At 41.3% G+C, this 24,064-nt stretch overlaps 1 protein-coding gene across 1 annotated transcript in view; it reads right to left on the bottom strand.

The window, feature by feature from the left end:
- Positions 1-24,064, bottom strand: part of clstn2b (calsyntenin 2b) — a 95,765-nt gene that overhangs the window by 23,646 nt on the left and 48,055 nt on the right. The window contains exons 5-8 of the mRNA XM_079823405.1: positions 23,841-23,990; positions 7,791-7,976; positions 6,540-6,797; positions 5,289-5,410 (exon numbers count right to left, since the gene is read on the bottom strand). Coding sequence (XP_079679531.1) covers positions 5,289-5,410; positions 6,540-6,797; positions 7,791-7,976; positions 23,841-23,990 — 716 coding nt within the window. The remainder of the gene's footprint in view (positions 1-5,288; positions 5,411-6,539; positions 6,798-7,790; positions 7,977-23,840; positions 23,991-24,064) is intronic.

Raw genomic sequence — 24,064 nt, 5'->3', positions numbered from 1 at the left:
TTTAAGGTCTGAAATACCTGGTTACAATGGGTCCCATTCACTAATATCTGCATTAAATCTGCAACTACATACAGATACCATGATTTAAAAAATGTTTCACTAAAATGTATTCTAAGTTTACTATAAGAATGCGGCTACATTGCAATAAGAGATTGTTATAACACTTAAATCAAGAAACATTTATTTGCTAATTTCTGTAGAGATTTCAGAAGGATCCCAACCTCAGGAACAAGTAAATTACTTATTTTTAATGGCGTCCCGGATCGCATCTGAGAATATGTTTGTTCTGAGAATTTGATTACTAATTGTTTTGTAAACGAGGAAGAGTTCGCAAACAAACACAAGAATTAACAAACTAATCACTTAAACCTAAGACAATGTCACGTATATGTCATGTCTGTTTCATTTTCATGGACTTTTAGTTTGCATTCGTCAGTCATCTGTTTACATTGTTCCTTGTTTCCCGCCATTCGTTAGTTGTCATGGACGCTGATGAATCATCACAGCTGTTCACCATTGTCTCATCATCACTGTGCATTGAAGTTCCTCTTGAGTTCTCATTCATTGTCCAGTATTGTTTGTGTAGAGTATGCTGTTCGTGCCATGCACACTGTTTCGTAGTTTGGATTTCTGTTTTAAGTTATTTCATAAATCCTGTTCTATTTTTATCATCATTCTCGTCTTCCTTGGAGTATAACGTTACAGAATACCAGACCTACTAAAAGGAAAAGGGAGGTAGAGACCTGGAGGAATATGTGGAGGAGTTTGTCATGTCAGCCACCTCGGCCAGTGCAACGACATCACGCTCATGTAAGGGTTTTTGGATGGACTCGACGAAGAGATCCGGCTAGTGATGCCCCAGGGAAACTCCTGCTGGACGCTGGCTAAGTACATCAGCTTCTCTCTGTGGATTAACGGATCTTCATTTGCTGTGGAAGAAGTTAAGCAGGATCCAGCAACCAGTGTCTGATCCCACTCACCATCCGTCACCACCCCAGCGCCCACACCCACCGTGGATACGGAGCCAGAGCCCACCGTAGAACGCCGAGCCTGAGCGAAAGTCCACACTGGAGCTAGAGCCAGCTACCAAGTCCCGGAAGCTAAGCCTGAGGTCTTGGCTGACACGGTGTGTGAGCCGGCCAATAAATCCATGCCGGTGGGAATATTGGTGGTGATAGATGAGGAGGAAAGCCTGATTGACTGTGAGTCGGATGTAGTGCTTTCCATCCTGTCCAACTATAAACCTTCTGTGCCGCTGGTCCCCTCCTGGATAAATGTATGTTCGTCACCTCAGTCTTCATTGCCACTGCTGTTCCTGTCCAGACCTAGTTTGTCTTCACCACTAGTCCTGTTCTTCACAGAGATTTCGTCATCACCACCAGTCCTGTCCTTCACAGAGCCATCATCCACACCTAGTCTTCCTCTTCTGCACGCTCCACCGAAGCCAGCCATTCCCTCGGCTCTGCATTTGCTTGCTCTCTTCAGCTCCTAACCTTGCTCCCTAGCCCTTCCATGCAGCCCAGATCCACCTTGGAGCTTCCGGTGCCCAGCACTGCCCTGGCGTGAAGAGTCCCGGGCTCTGCCTCATCCCTCAGAGCCCTTAGTCCCACCTCGGACCGTCGACCAATTGGCTCATCCATGGCTCCACGCCTCCTTGGCTCCACCTGGGACCGTCGTCCCTTCGGCTCCAACAGGCTCCCTCGTCCCGCCGGCTTCTCCCTAGTCAGTCGTTGTCCCACCATCGCCAAGGATTTCTGGGATGTTGGCTACGCTACATCCCTCTACCCCTACAGATCCAACTGGCTCCTCCATCCTTCAGGCTGCACTGGGGTTCTCACTCACACTTGGTCCTTTGGCCCCTTGGTTTTACCTCGGCCACTCATCGCCTGGAACCTCGCCATGGTCTCCCTGTCCGTCGGTGTCACCGGGTCTCTCAGTCCATCGGACGTTGCCAGGGCCTCACAATCTCACTGCGTCACCTCAGTCGGTTGGGTTCAAGTGCCAACTTTTTCTCCTCCCTCCATCACTGCCGCCGTGGGTCATGCCTTCATCATGACCATCATGGCGTAATGTCACGTATATGTCCTTTCTGCTTCATTTTCATGGACTTTTAGTTTGCATTCGTCAGTCACCTGTTTCCATTGTTCCTATTTTCCTGCTATTCATCCATTTTGTAAAAGTATAACGCATTAGAAAGCATAATTTTGTAATGAACACAAAGCAAATGGAAGTAAAAATTACGTTTCGTCAAGTGCAATTAAACAGTGGAATTGGCATTTATGTAATTGAGCCAGCACTCAGCGCTCGCCCATGAAAACTTCACATTTGCATTAATATTCATTCCTTTAATATCCATTTTCATAATGGAAACACAACACCAGCCACTTACTAATTAAATTAAAGTCTCAGATTCTTTAAAAAAAGCTAATTTAATTAGATTACTTTCTGCTGGGAGAGGAAAGAAAAAGCCTTTAGGAAAGATAAAAAAGATCACTCATGTTCTTTGATGTCTGAGACGTGCAAAGACCAAAATATTTCTCCCTCGGGCCAGTGGACCCTCAACCTGATATATTTTATGTAATGCATTTATGTATTCACGAAACCACATTATGAAATTCATTTTAAGGTGGGGTGAAGTTCTTCAAGAGCTTGTTCTCCACGGGGAAAAAAAGTCTCTTTGATGCTTAAAATGTCTGTGGAATCTTTAAACTATCTTCGCATCTTCTAATGCTGAGCATGTAGGTAGCAAATGTACAGTTATGGTAATGATGATTTCAAAGGAAAAGACCCAAATGAGAAATGAATGCAACAGCACTGCTTAAAATCCATGCTGCCCAAAACACGGCTGCTCCTTACATCTTTAAACTGTTTTCAGTTTGATGCTGTGATGCTTAAGTTGAACATAAGTTTGTTTGTTTTTGGACAGCAGAACTTTGCATATCCACTGTGCCCGATGCTGTTATTTCATGTTTTAAAGGCCCCCTGCCATTTTTCTGATGGGTTTTTAAGTGGTCTTTGGCACGGATGTTCATGCAGTTCGCCGTTAGTTTTGTGTTGCGCTGCATTTGTGTGTTTGTTCTCTCAGATGATTAAGTCTTCCTGCGGGTCTGTTTTCTGGCACAGTGAGGACAATTCACTCTTAATGACTTCACTGTTCTCTCTCTCCCTCTTTTTTTCTCATTGTAAGGCTTTATCTTCACCCTAAAGATATTTGCATAATTGTATGCTTAATGATAGACTAGCTAAAGAATTATTGCATGATGGATTCAATTAACCTGCAGCAGACCTGTGAATCTAAACACGACACAAATGAAACCACAGGACATTACAGAAAGGGCGACATTAAGAGGAAATTAATCACTAATATTTGATAGAATGTGGCTGTTTTTGCACTTACTTAATGATATGAAAGATAACAAAGATAAATAATATGACAAAGTTTATTTTCAATAAAATGTGGAGAGCAAGAATGAGGGAGAACAATTAGGATGTAATGATAAGAATCCGTCCGTCTGTCTGGTGATCTGTCTGTCTATCTGTCTCTCCGGTGATCTGTCTGTCTGTCTCTCTGTCTTTCTGGTGATCTGTCTGTCTATCTGGTGATATGTCTATCTGTCTGTCTATCTGTCTCTCTGTCTGTCTGGTGATCTGTCTGTCTCTCTGTCTGTCTGTCTGGTGATCTGTCTGTCTCTCTGTCTGTCTGTCTATCCATCTGTCTGTCTGTCTGGTTATCTATCTATCTATCTGTCTGTCTGGTGATCTGTCTGTCTCTCTGTCTGTCTGGTGATCTGTCTATCTATCTATCTATCTATCTATCTATCTGTTTGTCTGTCTGGTTATCTATCTTTCTGTCTGTCTGGTGATCTGTCCGTCCGTCCGTCTGTCCGTCCGTCTGTCTGTCTGTCTGTCCATCTGTGTCCGTCCGTCCATCCATCCATCTATCCATCTGTCTATCCGTCTGTCTTTTTGGTGATCTGTCTGTCTATACGTCTGTCTGTCCCTCTGTCTGTTTGGTTATCTGTCTGTCTGTCTGGTTATCTATCTATCTTTCTGTCTGTCTGGTGATCTGTCTGTCTCTCTGTCCGTCCGTCCGTCTGTCTGGTGATCTGTCTGTCTGTCTATCTATCTATCTGTCCGTCCGTCCGTCTGTCCGTCCGTCTATCCGTCTGGTTATCTATCTATCTGTCTGTCTGGTGATCTGTCTGTCTCTCTGTCTGTCTGGTGAGCCATCCATCCATCCATCCATCCATCCATCCATCCATCCATCCATCCATCCATCTGTCTGTCTGTCTATCCCTCTGTCTGTCTGTCTGTCAGTTGCTGTCTGTCTGTCTGTCTATCCGTCTGTGTCCATCCGTCCGTCCGTATGTCTGTCTGTCTTTCCGTCTGTCTATCTGTCCCTCTGTCTCTTTGGTGATCTGTCTGTCTGTCTATCTGTCTATACGTCTGTCTATCCATCTGTCTGCCCCTCTGTCTGTTTGGTGATCTGTCTGTCTGTCTGTTTGTCTGTCTGGTTATCTATATTTCTGTCTGTCTGGTGATCTGTCTGTCTCTCTGTCCATCCGTCCGTCTGTCTGTCTATCTATCTATCTATCTATCTATCTATCTATCTATCTATCTATCTATCTATCTATCTATCTATCTATCTATCTATCTATCTATCTATCTATCTATCTATCTATCTATCTATCTATCTATCTATCTATCTATCTATCTATCTGTTTGTCTGTCTGGTTATCTATCTTTCTGTCTGTCTGGTGATCTGTCCGTCCGTCTGTCCGTCTGTCTGTCTGTCTGTCTGTCTGTCTGTCTGTCCATCTGTGTCCGTCCGTCCATCCATCCATCTATCCATCTGTCTATCCGTCTGTCTTTTTGGTGATCTGTCTGTCTATACGTCTGTCTGTCCCTCTGTCTGTTTGGTTATCTGTCTGTCTGTCTGGTTATCTATCTATCTTTCTGTCTGTCTGGTGATCTGTCTGTCTGTCTGGTGATCTGTCTATCTATCTATCTATCTATCTATCTATCTATCTATCTATCTATCTATCTATCTATCTATCTATCTGTCTGTCTGTCTGTCTGTCTGTCTGTCTGTCTGTCTGTCTGTCTGTCTGTCTGTCTGTCTGTCTGTCTGTCTGTCTGTCTGTGTCTGTCTGTCTGTCTGTCTGTCTGTCTGTCTGTGTCTGTCTGTCTATCGTTAATAACTATTAGCTAACATGCATGCAAGAATGATTATGTTCTGTATTCATCTGAAGATCGGCTGAAATGAAATTCTCACTTATCTCTCATACCTGCTCTAATTTCCAGTGGAATTCTGCCGGTCTGAAGGAGTCGGTCTGTGTGTAGTCCGTTCTCAGCAGGAACACCAGCCTGCAGTTATGCACATACAGAGAGTAATGGTGTCGGTTCATCTCTGAGAGAGACAGAGAAAGTGATAGAGATAGAGAGACAAAGAGAGCACAGACAGGTCAAGAGACAGACAGAGAATACAATTACCTCATGACATACAGGATAATATCTCTAAATTGAACATGAGAGAAAAGAAATGGCACCATTTGGTGTGTGTTTATCTATATAGAGATCCTGACAGGAGAGGATTGTTAACTTAACAGGGTTTGAAGTAGTGCTCCAATCGTCCACTACAAATGAAATTCTGATCTTAACTGTTTCCTCTTCTAGCCTGCTGAAAAGACCAGCGTGTTCCTCCATGCTGGCCCTCTATCCTCCTGATTGGATTTATCTGGTTACTTCTGGTTTGTTGCTAGTATAGTTAGTAAACCAGGAAAGTATTTCTAGTAAAGGCTGATCATGGAAGTCTTGGTGGATAAGCTATAGTAACACCCATATTTTTTCCTGTGTGAAATACAAAAGCCTTCTAAAAAGCTGCTGTTTTCCATGCTATGGAGGTTATTAAGTAATTATGGGCTATTTAAATATCAGTTCTGTCTCAGATATTTTCTGGTATTGCTTGGGACTATTAGAAATAGACACAAATTACTTATGGCATATTATGACATATTACTAACGCGCCCTTTAAATAACACAAAAAATACTGCGCTATTAGACCAGGATTTTGTTGATCAATGGCTCAGTCGTTTTCAGTTGCCTCAAAATAGCAACGCGCCAACAATGCGCCTGAAACTAGCCAAAAAACACTTGCGTCACGTCTGGCGTTGCATTGCATCGGGTGTATGATAGAGCCCTGAATGGTTGAAAAAGTAAACGCATAGAGCTAAATCCATTTGGATAGCAGCTCAGATCATTAATGAGAAATGTATAATTGTAATAATTAATTATTCAAATAAATATATAATTATATTCTAAAACTTTTAATAATTATATAAATTATACATTTATATCTCTCTTCTGAATCTACAAAACCATTTTGGAGCCTATTCCTTAGGAGACATATCTAAGAGGTCACCATTAAATCTCGTTACTGGAGGAGAAACAACTGTAAGTTCCCTTTCCTATATGCAGCATCCATGAGCTTTTTTCACAGGTTTTTCCTCCAATCTCCTCTTTTGTTCTCTATGTCTCACCGGTTTTGTCAGAGTTGCAGAGCAGCGTTTCTTTCTCAGCCCTCTGTCCTGGACTCGGTCCGTGCTTCATCCATGTTGTTATGGTGAACTGGTCGGTTAGATTCTGCGGGACGACCCAGTCTGGGATTTTGGCAGCTTGACGACCATCAAACCGGTATGTGAGGTCACTATCCCGGCCGCTATCCGCCACGAGAGTCGCCGTCCAATTAAAAACGCCGCTGGGGGCCGGAAGAAGATCTGTGCTGCCTGATGAAGCTCCTGGTATGTGATCAGTGAGTTTAGAGATGAAATATGACAAGTCAGTTTGACGCATAATTCGTGCTGACTTTGACATCCAAATTAATAGCCTTACAAATTAATAGGGTTATCTGTAGAGATGTCTGCACCACAGCAAAACGAATATTGAACACTAATTTAAAAGGTTTAATCATTGCGAGCACCGCCCACATAAGGATACGTCATGCAAATTCGTCATGTTATCTATCCATACACTGACTGCCCAGCCAAAAATTGCAGTTATTGCATTATTGCAGTGTTTATTATGTTTCTAGCATGTTATATGTTCGGCAACAGTTCTTCTAACCCTAGTTGATGGAGTGTGTAGCTTTTCATTTATTAAACAACCACATCATGGCCATATTCCAGGATGACAAGATTCATCAGGCTCAGACTGTGAAAGAATGGTTGGGAGGGAGCATGAAGAATCATTAAATCGGATCTTAAATCCATTGAAAGTCTTTGGGATGTGCTGGAGGAGACTTTACAGAGTGCTGGACTCTTGCATTGTCAATACAAGATCTTGACCAAAAATGTATGCACCTCTTGATGGAAATAAATGTTGTGATGTTGTTTCCATGTCATCTTAGGAGGAGAAATCTCAAGATGACTTCAGGTTAACTTTTGCTCTGTGTAGGATATCATTGCCATACCATTCATTATGACACTATTAATGTGTTAATGAATGAATCCCCTAGAGTTTAATGCAGTGGACACTGACATGAGTCATGTGATATGAGCTCAATATCTGTATTGTTCAGCTTAATTTGTAATTTCTCAAGGCAATCACTCTGAAATGGATGAAGTCTTGGAAAAAAATTCACTGATAATGAATCTGTACTGAGACACATACCTATTCTAGGACAAGGGAGGAGGTTTTGTCTGACTAGTTTAGGCCTCAGGCACATTTTGTAATTAAACCGGCCCAAGAGAAATGAGGAAACGTGCAATGGAATAAATAGCTGTTAATCATACCGCAGAGCTTCTGTAAGGATCGCTCCGAGTACGACTGTCTGTCACAGCCTCTTCCATCACCACTGCTTTCCAGTTCCACTGTGGTCCTAATCCAGGACACAGATCCCTCACATGTCTCCAGGTGCATCTTGGGAAATAACAGCTTACTGCCTGTTCCTGGTTCGTAGTCAACAAGCTTGTTCCAGCCTGGAAACAAAGAAAGTTGGGGAATGTTTTGATAAGCAGCTTAAATATTGGTAAAAGAAAGGGCGGTGGCAGGAAACCATTACAGTTAACATCACTGAGCTGGAAAATGAAGAGATATTGAGGTCACGGTGTTTCCCAGACTTCAACACGATTAACAACTCAATTTTTCCTAAACATAACCTGCATTTTAAATACCCCTCAAAGAGAATACAACCTTCTGTTGTGCATGAGCCAAAACAGTCAGAAAAGTGTGCTTGACACAAATACTCCAGCGGTAGCATAATAAAGTGATGGTGTCAGATGGTAATATTTTAGCATTAAAGGATTAGTTCACTTCAGATGAACATTTCCTGATATTTTACTCAGCCCCATCTCATCCTAGATGTTCATGTCTTTCTTTCTTCAGTCGTAAATAAAATACGTTTTGTTGAGGAAAACATTCCAGGATTTTTCTCCACATCATAGACTTCCATGGCAACCAAAATGTTGAAGGTCCAAATCAATGCAGTTTCAAAGTAAGAGCTTCAGAGGCTCTGCACGATCCCAGATGCGGAATATGGTCTTATCTAGGGTCTTATCTTTAAAAAAAAAAAATGAATATACTTTTTAACCTAAATTGCTCTTCTTGCGCTTCTCTGCGGCTCGCCAAAAACGTCACACTAGACGTAGGCGGAAGTATCACCCAAGCGAACGTGCGAGGACTACTGCTGCGTTCACACCAAACGCGAATAGAGCGTCAAAATCACATCTACAGCGTCTAGTTTGACACGTGAACATTTTGAATCCATTTGCGCGTCCGCGGCGAATTGGACGCGCGTAGAAATCGGGCGTTTGAAGCAAAATAGCGCGTTCAAGGTGTTCCAGGAGAAATATTTCATAAAACACTGCTCTGCCTCTTTTCATTTTCATTAAACATATATATTAAACATTAATAACCACACAAATGTGGTCCAGGCAACTCCTACATTATCTTCACTGCATGTATATTTAAATATCCTTAAAAAATTAAGTTATGAAACTTCTCTTTGTACTCAGTCAAAACAATTTGGCAGACAACAAATGATAGATTCATGACACCAAAGATCGCCCGTTAGATCCACACAAGACAAACCACTACAGGACATCAGAGCCAGCGGCAAACGTCAGGACTAGCTGAGGAAAGGCTGCTCTCGCCGGGGTTAATGAGCGCTGAGCGCCCGGTGATCGCCTGGATCTCACAACTCCAAAACACAAGATTGTTTTTTTTAAATAGGTGCTCTCTTTATAAATAAACCACAGATTTGAGCTTTAAACAACTATACTCTCACCAAAACTACATTTTGTAACACAATAGTAGTATTTTTTAATTATGCAGGGTTTCTCATCACGTCACTTTACCACGTGACAGTAGCGAGCAGGCTCCTGATTGGTTAATGCGGCGCGAATTGACGCCAAAGTTCAGATTTTTCAACTCGGGCATCAGACGCGAATTCGTTTCAAACGCATGAATGCACAAAAAGCACCACTCTCGCAAGACGCTCAATTCACGTCCAATTTGTGTCCATCGCGCCGCACGAAACGCAGGACGCCTTTCCATTGAAATCACTCGCGCCAGACACTCTATTCGCGTTTGGTGTGAACACAGCATAATACAAACGGCCTTTAGCAAAAAACACTTCATCTTCAATTTCAAAATCGTCCGACATCGTTGTTTTACCGTCTTTAGCGTGCTGTTTTCGTCGTGATTGCGCAATCATTGGCACGTTGCAGAGCAGCGCAAGATGAGCAATTTAGGTTAAAAAGTAAATTAATTTTAAAAACATTTTTTTTAAACTGACCGATCGTTTTGCTAGATAAGACCCTGTTCCTCGTCTGGGATCGTGCAGAGCCTCTGAAGCCCTTTGAAACTGAATTGATTTGGACCTTCAACATTTTGGTTGCCATGGAAGTCTATGATTAGGGTTGGGCATCGTTTTGATTTGAACGATTCTGATTCCGATTCCGATTCTTAGTTTCGATTACGGTTCTTTTCGATTCTCGATTACGATTCTTTGAGGGGTGGAGTCACAACATGTCACAGGCTCATTTCACAGAGGAAAATTGTATTTTGATTCAATAATGAGTTTTAGTTTTGGGACTTTCTCCGCTGGCATTTCCACTTGCTTTGCTGCAAAGGTGAATGGAGTTTCACACCGAGTCCCGACTTAACAATAGCATTAACAGCAGTCGTAGGACGGCTACTAGCGTGGGCAATTTTTATCTACATTTACGAGGGGGGGAAATAATTTCGGTAACGTTGTTGTTCACCACAATTCGCAATTTGGTCAAGGGCTTTGTTATTACACTACAATCACTTACCTGATTATGACGAGGTGGGATAATGTTAGTTCACCCTGAAATGAAAATAAAGCCATCTTTTACTCACCCAGCTGTTGTTCAAATGCGCGTGTTCCTGTGTGTGCGCACTCCAAGCCGCAGTAGCCTCGTGCAATATTGTCATGACAACCGGTACACGATATTCACTTAAGGAGGTTATATTATTAGTATTATTTCTTATCATATACGTTATAGAAAAGACGAGAATCGCGTTTTTTTCTATTGAGCTTGATTTCTCAAAATGGTTATGTGTGTGTGTGTGTGTGTGTGTGTGTGTGTGTGTGTGTGTGTGTGTGTGTGTGTGTTTATCGTGGGTGCAATGACAACAGTGCGAGTTATTATAGTAGGCATGAGCGCCGGCGGCTGCTGACGGCTCATAGTGTACACAGAGGAGCGCGCTCAGAATAACGGCCGAGCTCAGTGTTTTGACTGAATAATACGGTTTCTTTCTCGCAAAACCTTATAGTGTGCCCCCTGAACACTTTCCATATGGCGCGCGTCTCCCTGTATCGTTGCGTGATACATTTGTTTATTTTTTGTAATGTTTTAGCTGATCGCCATTCACTGCCATAATAGGAAAGAGCGCGTGCAGGAACATTATTTTAAATGTCATAGGACATAGGGCACTGGGACAACATCAGGGTAAGTAAAAGAAGGCTTTATTTTCATTTCAGGGTGAACTCTCCCTTTAGTAACGTTGGTTAGCGCAGGGTTGCCTGAGGAGGACAGACCTGCGCAGCATTTCAAACACGCTACACTCGTTAATTTATACACCACATATTTGTAGTGCATCCTCCCGTGCAAGAAATAAGTTTGTCATTTGTGTTGCACTGTACCGACCCAGGCTTTTTTTTTTTTTTAGTGAAATAAAGCCACACTTTTGAGCGCCGCTTACCGTGCTCCATGGCTGCAACAGAACAAACGGGCGCGGCAAGCACTTCCGAAAACTTGCGCGTTTGGAACCGATGATCGGAATCGAAAACAAAATTTCTAAACGATTCCAATGGCATCGTTATTTTTTAAACGGTTCCAAGTTGGAACCGGTTCTCGATGCCCAACCCTATCTATGATGTGGAGAAAAATCCTGTAATGTTTTCCTCAAAAAACTTAATTTATTTTCGACTGAAGAAAGAAAGACATGAAGATCTTGGATGAGATGGGGGTGTGTAAAATATCAGGACATTTTTATTTTGAAGTGAACTAATCCTTTAAGATTACCATGGTACATACTGTCCAAAAATGGGCTACTTTTTTGGTACTTCTTTGCTTTGCCAGCTAAATCATAATGGACAACTGTATTAAAGTCATCAAGCGCTGTTCAACCCCCAGCTTCACAATTAATAGAGAGATGGTAGGACTCTTTTAGTTTATCTGATATAGAATGAGCAGAAATCTGTAAGAAATGTTACGACCCCAGGGCTCGACATTAACGCTTGTCCGGGTGAAAGAGAATTTTACTTGCCCGACCGCAAGTAACCTGATTAAAGCGTCAATAACAAAAAATAACTAGGGAATCACCAAAATGCAAGACTGATTCTGCATTAATTTAGTGTAAGTGTAATAATGTATAATGAACTGACGGTAATAAGGTTGACTCATGAGGAGAAATGGAAACAAATGAGTGCAGCTCAAAGAAACTCAGTAAAGTTTTTGTTCTATTTCAGCAGCGAAAATAGTTCCAAACAAAGATCACAGCAGAACCACAGCGTGTCTCACAGCAACACTTGACCGTGTTTTACATTACTGAATGATTCAGCGTTTTGAACGAATCGGTTGAGTCAAATATTCAATGACCCATTCATAAACAACTGCCTTATTCCTGAACGAATCAGCCGTTTGAACGAATCGTTTGAATGAATGACTCACTCATTAAGACGTTCACTTTCCGTCACCTACTGGTGGTTTAGTTTTGTGTTTAAAAGTATAATTTTACTCCAACATTTCTTATTTGTAAATTCCAAAAATATTTAAAACAATCTCATGGCATTATTTAATGCAGTTGTAATTTTTCAGTGTAAAGTATTTAATTTTATTGGTAACTATATGGCCCTATAGTGTCTTATTGTTCTAATTTAATATATTGATCAAATTTAAGAATTTTAAATGAAAGATGAAGCATGTATTTAAAATGATTAGGGAAAAATGCCCTTTTTAAAGGTTAAAATATCATAAATATGCAGATTCAAAGCTGACTGAACACTAATGAGAATATTGCTTCAGAAAAAAAATTATCTTTACAACACAAACAAAATCATATTTTTTTTCTGGTCAAGAAGCTTTTTATTTGGACTAGTGAGTGACCGATTTACTTGTCCGAAGGGCAAGCACATGAAAAGGCTTAATGTCGAGCCCTGGACCCATAGATAAAATAACCGATGAAAGTTAGCTGTTATGTCAAGCAATTGCACTGTAGGTATGAAATTCCAAAGCTGCCAAAATAATAAATTTGCCGCAGCGGCGACCCGTGTTTGAGTCCTGGATCAAGGTTCAGGTGTTCTCAAACCAACAACAAACAGAGTTTGTGCACAAACTTTAGACTCTAGTTTAACACTGAAAGAACTGCACACAGGTCAAGGTGGAAACATATTGAACAGACTAGACTTCTAACCATTGCTACTTGCTACTTTTCCCACTTGAAATTAAATATGATATTGCATATCACAAATGCACAAAACTCTCTAGTCATGATACAAGAATGTTGTAGATGTTGCTATGCAGTTGCTAGGGTGCTCTGGCTTTTATACTGGTATTTTTATACTGTGAAAAATGTCATCCCACAAGATTCAGTGGTATTTTGGTCTCTAGATATTACTTGGGTGCTGGAAAAAAATAATTTGTGCTGCTTGTTCAATTTACTTAATTATAAATGGCTAAAGAAACACAATTGCTTAATTGTTTAACTTAATCAATTGTGTTCAGTTCAATTACATAAGTCACATTGAAGTTTACTTAATTCATTTGTGTTGGGACTGCATGAATAATTTTTGTTGCTTGAACTGAATCTGCATGGGTTGGATTTTTAGTTCCCAGCATACTTTGCATAGGACAGTTTTGGGGGAGTAAATGTTAAAATGAAGTGTTCATCTTTGAGTAAAGAGAAACTGTTAGTGTTTAATGTTCAACTACAGAAATTATTTTAAATGTCAAACATAATTGATTTTTTATTTATTTTTAGTTTCCATTGTGGTCAGAGCAGTGACAAACTAAAAATGTATGTCTAAAATTAAGGTAAATCAAATTCTTATAGAAAATTACCTTAAAAATTGGGTAAAATCAAAATGTATGTACTTATTCACTTCAATTTGACAACATTTACTTGAAAAATCTCAGTGCCAAAACTTGGCAGTCTATTTGTTGCCGATATACACAGATCAGGCATAACATCATGACCACTAACAGGTGAAGTGACTAACACTGATTATCTCTTCATCGCGGCACCTGTTAGTGGGTGGGATATATTAGGCAGCAAGTGAACATTTTGTCCTCAAAGATGATGTGTTAGAAGCAGGAAAAATGGGCAAGCGTAAGGATTTGAGCGAGTTTGACAAGGGCCAAATTGTGATGGCTAGACGCAGTTTGTTGTGTATGGGGCTGCATAGCCCCAGACCAGTCAGGGTGCCCATGCTGACCCCTGTCCACTGCTGAAAGCTCCAACAGTGATGGCTGTGGCCTCTGTCAGCAGGATAATGCGCCCTGCCACAAAGCAAAAATGGTTCAGGAATGGTTTGAGGAGCACAACAATGAGTTTGAGGTGTTGACTTGGCCTCCAAATTGCCCAGATCTCAATCCAATCGAGCATCTGTGGGCTGTGCTGAACAAAAAAGTCAGATCCATGGAGGCCCCACCTCACAATTTACAGGACTTAAAGGATCTGCTGCTAACATCTTGGTGCCAGATACCACAGCACACTTTCAGGGGTCTAGTGGAGTCCATGCCTCGACGGGTCAGGGCTGTTTTAGCAGTAACAGGGGGACCAACACAATATTAGTAAGGTGGTCATAATGTTATGCCTGATCTGTGTGTATGTATATATATATATATATATATATATATATATATATATATATATATATATATATATATATATATATATATATATATATATATATATATATATATATATATATATATAATTTTGTCCATCAGGTGAAAGTTGTAAGTCTGATCACTTAATAAAGTAACAGCACACGTCTCCTTGAGGAATCATTCATGTCTGAAGCACAAATATGACAAGTAGCAAAACAAAAGGTCAATATGACTGAATAAGTCCCTTTGTTTGTTTTTTAACGAAGAAGAATAGTCTTTTCTTTTTGTTTTATTCAGTTGTAATTTATAATATATTTGAAGTTTTTTTTACCCAGAGCTCTTGGTGTGCTTGGCGAGGTATTCAGTTTTTTCAGGCTGTGTTGTGTTTAATGAATTCTATAGCCAGTGGTTATTTAACACGAAGTTATGGGTGAAAAATTAAAACGGCGGACAGTATTAAATGGATTATGTAAACATGTATTCACACACAGACCACACACATTTTGGCTCACACTTTGAGCTGTTGGGTTAGAAAATTTGGAGCTGAAAATGATTGTTTTATGCATGGAGTGAGCCTAAAGGTAATGATAAAATGCTGTGTGTAGACGGTGCATGTCCACCCCTGTTGAATTATTTACCCTTGCTTATGAGACACAACAGGGAGCTGTTTACTTCTCTTTCTCCTTCATGCTTTTATGTCAGATGGGAAAAAAATGGCCTTTACTAAAGTTGTCATCATCCAGTGGGCTGGAAAAAAGTGGCCTGAAGCTTTGACCAAATGTGAGTGTGTGTGTGTGTGTGTGTGTTCAGTGTCTCCAAACACACCTGAAGGACAATAACATCCGAGACAAGGCAAGTTATTCCATTTTAATGAAAGGTTCAAAGAAACTTTTTTGCCTTTGCAATAACATGAAAAGTGCAAAAATAAGACCAAGGACAGGTATTAAAACGATTAAATTTATGTCATTATTTATTCACCCTCGTGCCGTTCCAAAGCAGCATGATATTTAAAAGAACGTTGACTTTCATTGAATAGAATAAAGTAATATATAAAAATATTTGAAAAATAATTTCACAAAAGAAAAAGTCATACAGTTTTGGGAAAAAATGAGGTTGAGTAAATGATGACACAATTTTTCTTTTTTGGTGGAACTATCCCTTTAAACTTATACATAGGTTCACAATTTTGATTTGATTGTTTCAGACTAATATTTGATCTGAACTAGAATTTGATTCTACCTAATTTTGTCCCCATGGTCTATTTTCACATTGTATTATGTGTCTCCTGACCGCAGTACATTGATCTGCGAGGTTTACTTTTCAATGTACAGTGAGGAAAATAAGTATTTGAACACCCTGCTATTTTGCAAGTTCTCCCACTTAGAAATCATGGAGGGGTCTGAAATTGTCATCGTATGTGCATGTCCACTGTGAGAGACATAATCTATAAAAAAAATCCAGAAATCACAATGTATAATTTTTTAACTATTTATTTGTATGATACATCTGCAAATAAGTATTTGAACACCTGTCTATCAGCTAGAATTCTTACCCTCAAAAACCTGTTAGTCTGCCTTTAAAATGTCCACCTCCACTCCATTTATTATGCTAAATTAGATGCACCTGTTTGAGGTCATTAGCTCCATAAAGACACCTGTCCACCCCATACAACCAGTAAGAATCCAACTACTAACTTGGCCAAGAACAAAGAGCTGTCCAAAGACACTAGAGACAAAATTGTACACCTCCACAAGGCTGGAAAGGGCTACGGGGAAATTGCCAAGCAGCTTGGTGAAAAAAGGTCCACTGTTGGAGCAATCATTAGAAAATGGAAGAAGCTAAACATGACTGTCAATCTCCCTCAGACTGGGGCTCCATGCAAGATCTCACCTCGTGGGGTCTCTATGATCCTAAGAAAGGTGAGAAATCAGCCCAGAACTACACGGGAGGAGCTGGTCAATGACCTGAAAAGAGCTGGGACCACCGTTTCTAAGGTTACTGTTGGTAATACACTAAGACGTCATGGTTTGAAATCATGCATGGCACGGAAGGTTCCCCTGCTTAAACCAGCACATGTCCAGGCCCGTCTTAAGTTTGCCAATGACCATTTGGATGATCCAGAGGAGTCATGGGAGAAAGTCATGTGGTCAGATGAGACCAAAATAGAACTTTTTAGTCATAATTCCACTAAACGTGTTTGGAGGAAGAAGAATGATGAGTACCATCCCAAGAACACCATCCCTACTGTGAAGCATGGGGGTGGTAGCATCATGCTTTGGGGGTGTTTTTCTGCACATGGGACAGGGCGACTGCACTGTATTAAGGAGAGGATGACCGGGGCCATGTATTGCGAGATTTTGGGGAACAACCTCCTTCCCTCAGTTAGAGCATTGAAGATGGGTCGAGGCTGGGTCTTCCAACATGACAATGACCCGAAGCACACAGCCAGGATAACCAAGGAGTGGCTCTGTAATGCTGCGTTCACACCAAACGCGAATTGAGCGTCAAAATCGCGTCTACCGCGTCTAGTTTCACGCGCGTACATTTTGAATGCATTCGCGCGTCAGCAGAGAATTGGACGCGCGTAGAAATCGAGCGCTGGAAGCGAAATTGACGCGCGTTCAAGGCACTCCAGGAGAAATATGTCATAAAACACCACTCTGCCTCTTTTCATTTTCATTAAACATATATATTAAGCATTAATAGCCACACAAATGTGGTCCAGGCAACTCCTACATCATCTTCAGTACATGTATATTTAAATATCCTTAAAATATAAAGTTATTAAACTTCTCTTTGCCCTCAGTCAAAACGATTTGGCAGACAACAAATTATAGATTCATGAGAGCAAAGCTCGGCCGTTAGATCTACACAAAACGAACCACTACAGGACATCAGAGCCAGCGGCAGACGCCAGAAGGACTGGCCGAGGAAAGGCTGCCTTCGCCGGGGTTATGAGCAGTGATTGCCCGGTGATCGCCTGGATCTCACAACTCCAAAAACACAAGATTATTTTTTTTTAAATAGGCGCTCTCTTTATAAATAAACCACAGATTTGAGCTTTAAACAACTACATTCCCACCTGAAAACGTCTTAAAACTACATTTTGTGACACAATAGTACTGTTTTTAATTTATGCAGGGTTTCTCATACACGTCACTTTACCACGTGACAGCAGCGAGCAGGCTCCTGATTGGTTAACGCGGCGCGAATTGACGCCAAAGTTCAAATTTTTCAACTCGGGCGTCAGACGTGAATTCGCTTCAAACGCGTGAATGCACAAAAGCACCATTCGCGTGTAACGCGCGTATCGCGCAAGACGCTCAATTCGCGTCCAATTCGCGGCATTCGCGCGAATGAGGCGGATTCGCGTCCTTCGCGCCGCGCGTAACGCGCCTTCCGCGCCGCGGGACCTCCAGACGCGCGTCAACGCGCCTTTCCATTGACTTAACATTGAAATCACTCGCGCCAGACGCTCAATTCGCGTTTGGTGTGAACGCAGCATTAGAAGCATATCAAGGTTCTGGTGTGGCCTAGCCAGTCTCCAGACCTAAACCCAATAGAGAATCTTTGGAGGGAGCTCAAACTCCGTGTTTCTCAGCGACAGGCCAGAAACCTGACTGATCTAGAGAAGATCTGTGTGGAGGAGTGGGCCAAAATCCCTCCTGCAGTGTGTGCAAACCTGGAGAAAAACTACAGGAAACGTTTGACCTCTGTAATTGCAAACAAAGGCTACTGTACCAAATATTAACATTTGATTTTTTCAGGTGTTCAAATACTTATTTGCAGCTGTATCATACAAATAAATAGTTAAAAAAATCATACATTATGATTTCTGGATTTTTTTTTTAGATTATGTCTCTCACAGTGGACATGCACCTACAATGACAATTTCAGACCCCTCCATGATTTCTAAGTGGGAGAACTTGCAAAATAGCAGGGTGTTCAAATACTTATTTTCCTCACTGTAAGTACTAGCAACGGCTGTTTGCCACTGTAGCTAGGAAACGACTCATAAGGAGAAGATACCAAAATAGGAAAGCGATTTTAAACATAATTTTATGCTTTTGTTGCATTTTACTTCTCAACATCTCTCAACGTCTGCTCGTGTCAGTGGAAAGACTGCAAAAGGATGTAAGCTGCTTAGTGAAGACAATTTCTGCAGCAATGAAAAGCAGCAATGAAAAAAAAGCATTGTACTGTATTAGGCAAAATACATGATACTGATCGGAGTTGACTTCCGTGAACTAGGCCAGATTGCTTTCACACGAAAGCTTATTGGAGTTTGCATGAACCATGAATGTATATAAACGAAGCAAATGCTGACATCAGCCATAATCAATAAAAAAAATGCCCTTAGATGAAACAAAATGTACTTGAAATTCAACAAAATTCATAAACATGAACTGCACCAGGCAAATAGTGTAAGTTTTGTGAAATTAGTTTATAAAAAGGGCCTTATTTACATTTATTTGCACTGAAAAAAGGCAATTACTTAAAAGGGGGGTTCTAATGCGATTTCATGCATTCTGGCTTATGTACACTGTAAAAGAGTTGGATTCTCATGCTAAACATGGCCAAAATGTCAAAAAACAAGTTGGACGTATGACGAGTATTTATGTTCCAAATACACTCCTTCAAGATTCGAATATGTCTCGGAAAGTTTTTTTTCCGAGTATGGCCCTGTATGACGGCATAAAGGGCGGAATTCCTTGTATGAGCAGTTCTCCCAGATGAGCGTGTGCGCACATCAACCAGAGCGAGAGCAAGAGCACGGCTATCAACGAGCTTCGTTTGGTTACGGAAGCCGTCGGCAGCGCTGGCATTTTGTTTTTAGACCACCAAATCAACAGTGGGACCAAAGAAGTGTGTTTTTGGTTGTGAAGGAAAGAAAACCTTGTTCCGCTTCCCAAAGAACACAGTGTTAAGGAAACAGTGGATGCAGTTTGTTTTTATCGTAACATCTCAGCCCAGACTGCGGGGTCAGGCTAGTGAACTGTATGTCTGGTCTGACCATGAAATTGGATGAAATGTCCAAGTCCATTCATGAACCGGACGCTCGCTACTGACGCTGAGGATCAGAACGGATTGATTGATTATGGTCCGGAAAATTACCGAAGATCAGCTAAATGGATTAAGATATTGACCCCCTCCTTCCCTCACCCCACCGTCCAGCTTGTCCCTATCTCTCTTGGTTGGGAGGTCAGCTTGACAGCTGGGTCCAGCTATCTTGCTATCGTTCCCTGTGCACTGCCATATCTCCCTTCAAGGACAAGCCACAGAACTGAACTCGAAAACATCTTCAGTTATGGCTAACATTCTCACACAACACAGGACTCTTCAAGACTCTTACTTGCATCATACACACCTCACCATCCCTGCCCCCATCCAACCGTCTGCCTCCCCTTTCCTCCTTCCTATCTCCCTTACTCAGTCCCAACAAAAAATCCCATCACGTGACCACGTGTACTGTGTGTGTATGTTATGTTTGCATGTATGCTTTGCAATCTGCATTTCTTTTTTTCTAGAGAGCGTGTGGCGGCGCTTTAAATAGCTGCGGCTCGGAGGCTTGCTCCAAACTCATTTCGTTGCATTGTACTTGTACATGTGTAATGACAATAAACTTGAATCTAATCTAATCTAATCTTTTTTTCAAGTGTGTGTGTTTGTTTCCGGTCACGAGTCGAAACCGCAGGCAGTGAGTGAAACTGCATCAAATGTCTGGGTTTTGTTGGCAATTGGCGCGTAAGTGCTTATGATTTAAACAACACGAACGTATAGTGAATCGAAAGTTATCCAGGGATAATGCCATGATGTATTATTTGTGTTCCTGCTAAATTAGAACTTGAAAACGCTGTTTTCAAATGTATCTGAATTAATGTAGATGTAGCCTATGAAGCCCCTCCTTCTGAAAAGCAAAATGTACACTGATTGGTCGACTGGATTAATGTGTTGTGATTGGTCAACTGATTCGAGCGTGTTTGGGAAATGTCACGACCCTTACCATAACTGTGAGTTTCAACACACTACTAACTAACTCATCAGGTCCCGCCCCTTTATTTTGCATATGCCTTGGGCGGGGATTATTTAAATGAGGAATATTGTGACGTGTTCGTTCCCGGAAGAAAACTCAAGACTACAATGGAGGCGTTTCAGGGAGTTCAGAAACAGTGACACTGATATAAAGAATAACAGACCTTATAGAGAATTATAGACCTTTTTCATGTTCAAACAGCAACATCACACTCTAAAGAAAGATGAACATGGAAAAAAGCACAATAGTTCACCTCTAATTTAAATACGGTTTACGAGGATGTTGACATTTTTGTGCTAAAATATAGTTTAATTGGATGCACAGCTTTAAACATCAACAAAATAAGTGTTACATTTTGTCGTTTGTTATTTTACTTAGTCTTTTCCCGCTTTTAGCGATCCAGTTGAACGCTTCTGCTTTAGATGCCATGCACGTCTAGTAAAAGTGAGACCGGGAGCTTTAAAAGAACCGCATAATGCATCAAGCTGGCTATCATATGAAAGTGTGTGTTAATTCTGATGTAAGCCTCCTGCTGAAATCAAAAGCAAAAAAGAAAGCACAAACCTACTGGAAAAAAGATGGAGAGAGAGAGAGACAGACGGGAGGGGGTCAACACTATATTGAGTTTAAAAGCAAACAAAAATAGCTTCAAGGGAAAAGAAGGAGACGGACAGAAAGTGACAGGAAATTCAAAGTGTGTGTGTGCGTGTGTAATTGACTCTGAATCTGGTTTGCTGTCATGTACGGATCACAGGAAAGGTCTGGATTTACTATCCCAGAACTGTATTTCCCGTGTTTACTCAGTTTTATACAAAATTCAATAGATTCATTGTGCATTTAAATATGTTAAATATGCATCTAATTCCCACATTAACTACCGTACATTCATTATGAAGCAAGTAAACATGCACATACACACTAGTCACTGTATGGCCCTGTTTACACCTGGTATTAAGATGCGTTTTGGTCGATCGGATCACAAGTGGATGAGGGAGATGCATCTTTTGTCCACTTTCTATCTCTTCTGTCCTGATTTCTTTGATGGGAGGGTCTATGGGCGGGTAAATGTATGTGTTTTTTCGGATCTTAAGGTCTAATGGATAATATAAATAAGCAATTTACATATGAACGTTCCCAGAGATCGCAGAAAAACATACAGAGAGCATCAGCTTTTGTTTCTGCTCTGACAGCCGAACGCTGTGAGTGTGTGTTAGAAATCAGGAATGGCGAGAAAACATTGTGCTTGGTATGTTTTTCGTCTTTAAACTAAACTTGGGTCTTCTGCAGACAAAGTTTAAATCCCGTCTGGCTAGCACGCTTCCCATAATGTTTATGCATTAGGTCAGTAGGTGGAGAGTAGACGGTCTTTTGTGACTGTTTGAACGCACACGTTTTCAACTACCTCTGGAAGTGGCTGAAAGTGGACAAGCTAAAAATGTTTTAGACCTGTTTACACCTGTATTTAGTGTCATTGTGATCCGATCAGACAAAATGTATCTTAATACCAGGTGTAAACAGGGCACAGTAAGTCATTTTGAGTTTAAAAGACGTCTTATAGCCGTCCAAACACAGCCCTGACGTCTAGGCTAAAAAAAGGCTAAATTTGGGCTGTGAGTGAAAATTTAATAGACGTCTTACCATAGCCCAAGAACAGACTAGTCATCTAGAACATGAACATGTCAAAGAAATGAAACCAAACACCTTGTAATCACTGTTGACTTTGCTTACATGATGGAATATCATACATCTCGTAAGTTATTTAGGCAAAAACAACATGTAACCAAATTCAAGGTTATTTTGGCTAGAAGTGGGTTACTCACCAAGCGGCAACCTCCCGCAGTTTCTCTTGAAGCCAATACGGAAGTGACTTAAACTACAATTCATCGACTGGCCACTAGAGACAGGCTCCAGAAGGGAGTAGAATCTCATTGAGCTCCATGTTAAAATGGCCAACTTTACAGCAGAAAAACACATGTTTACAGTCTGGTGCAAATTGTGGTTTTGGTCTATACGGCTAATTTTGCCCTTCATGACGACTGTGAGGGGGGTGATTTTTTTTTAATAACTCATTCGTTTGCATTTTATAAAGCCTTAAAGTTCTGCATAATTAAGGGCGTGGCCACTTTGATTGACAGGTGGATTGTCGTTTGTCTGCTGTCTGTTAGTCATCACGCCACCTCAGCTCCGCCCACGTCCCGCTTCTTTGCCCATTTTCAGTTATCCGGGAGTGACGCGCTGACAAGATGGCAACGGCCAGCCCGACCCTACTTTACACTTCAAAACTGCTCTTCAGAATCCTATGGGTGACGTCACGGACACAACGTCCATATTTTTTTTACAGTCTATGGTTACTCATAGGACTATATCAGCTCTATAGTTAACTGAGACGGTTAAATAATAGGGGCCTATGAAGCATAGTCTTACAAACTGAGGCGCTCTCCTAAACTGTCCTCTTTCTAGTAATATGAGTCTAACTGTGCGTTCACACCGCCGCCGGCGAGAGCGTCAAACTTCGCTCTGGCCGCCCTGCCATCGACGCTGTAGAAAGATTCGTGGACGCGCTGCCGCTCTGACGTAGATCGAATGCTTGGTCTTTTTTGAAACGGCATTTAAAGGGGCTGCAAAGCAAACACTCATGTTGACCGGCATTTGTGCTGACTGACCACAAGTAGGGTATAACCATATAATATAACCTCATGAAATCATTTAAATGTGAAAGTTAAAAAAAAGCAGATCGATGAAAAGAACTTAACAATTATAGTTACATGTTTGCTAACGAAATAAACCAATTAAAAGCCATTTGTGTGGTGTATAAATAATGTTGCGCATCTTCTTATCAAACCCGCCGCACCAGCAGTGATCAACCTCTCTCTATTTTGCTTGGGAACTAATGTGGTCGGAACCAAAGTTTACAGCGCTGCGTTCTCTAGAATCATCTCAAGCGGAGCACTTCTACATTCCCATTGGTTGCCGCCGGCTGCCGCCGAAGCACGTCGTAGCTCATTACCATAAAGTTGACCTGATCCCAACTCTCCTCGACGCCCAAATCGTCCAAGACGCGCCGCGCCGCTCTCGCCGGAGCTCGCCGCCGGGCTCCCATTGAGAATGAATGACTTCCGGCCACTTTGACGCTCTCGCCGGCGGCGGTGTGAACGCACAGTAATACATTTCAGAGAATTTGGATGATTCATTTCAATGAACCAGTTCAATCAAATGATTCACAGATTTGAATCTGAAGGGTCTGTTTGAGTCACAAACTTCAGTTTGATTAGTTTATTTAGAATTAGCTTCCTCAAAAGTCCATTATATCAACCCGATAACTTATAAGCATGACTTTTGTTCCCAGATGGACCACTGCAACAAGATTTCCAGAAGTTGCATAAAGCTATATATTTCAGCCATTTTAAACTGCATAATGCATCTGAGACTAAAACATATTCAAATCTTACCCTGCCATCCAGGCTTGCAGACGGGTTTTACATGGATGTGTACGACAGCATCCTGCGCCGCTCTCTTCTGACCGCAGTCGAACGCCGTCACACGGATTTTATAATGTGACTTCTTATCAAAGCTCAGGCTCTCTGTGTTCCTGATGTTACCTGCACACAAACACACACATTTAACTACAGAAGACAGCAAAGTGAATGCAATTGTTTTTCTTGTGCATTTGTGT

The sequence above is a fragment of the Gobio gobio genome, assembly GCF_949357685.1.
Source record: "Gobio gobio genome assembly, chromosome: 8".
Lineage (NCBI taxonomy): Eukaryota > Metazoa > Chordata > Actinopteri > Cypriniformes > Gobionidae > Gobio > Gobio gobio.
The sequence above is the reverse complement of the archived record's forward strand: the minus strand, read 5'-3'. Positions and strand labels throughout refer to the sequence as shown.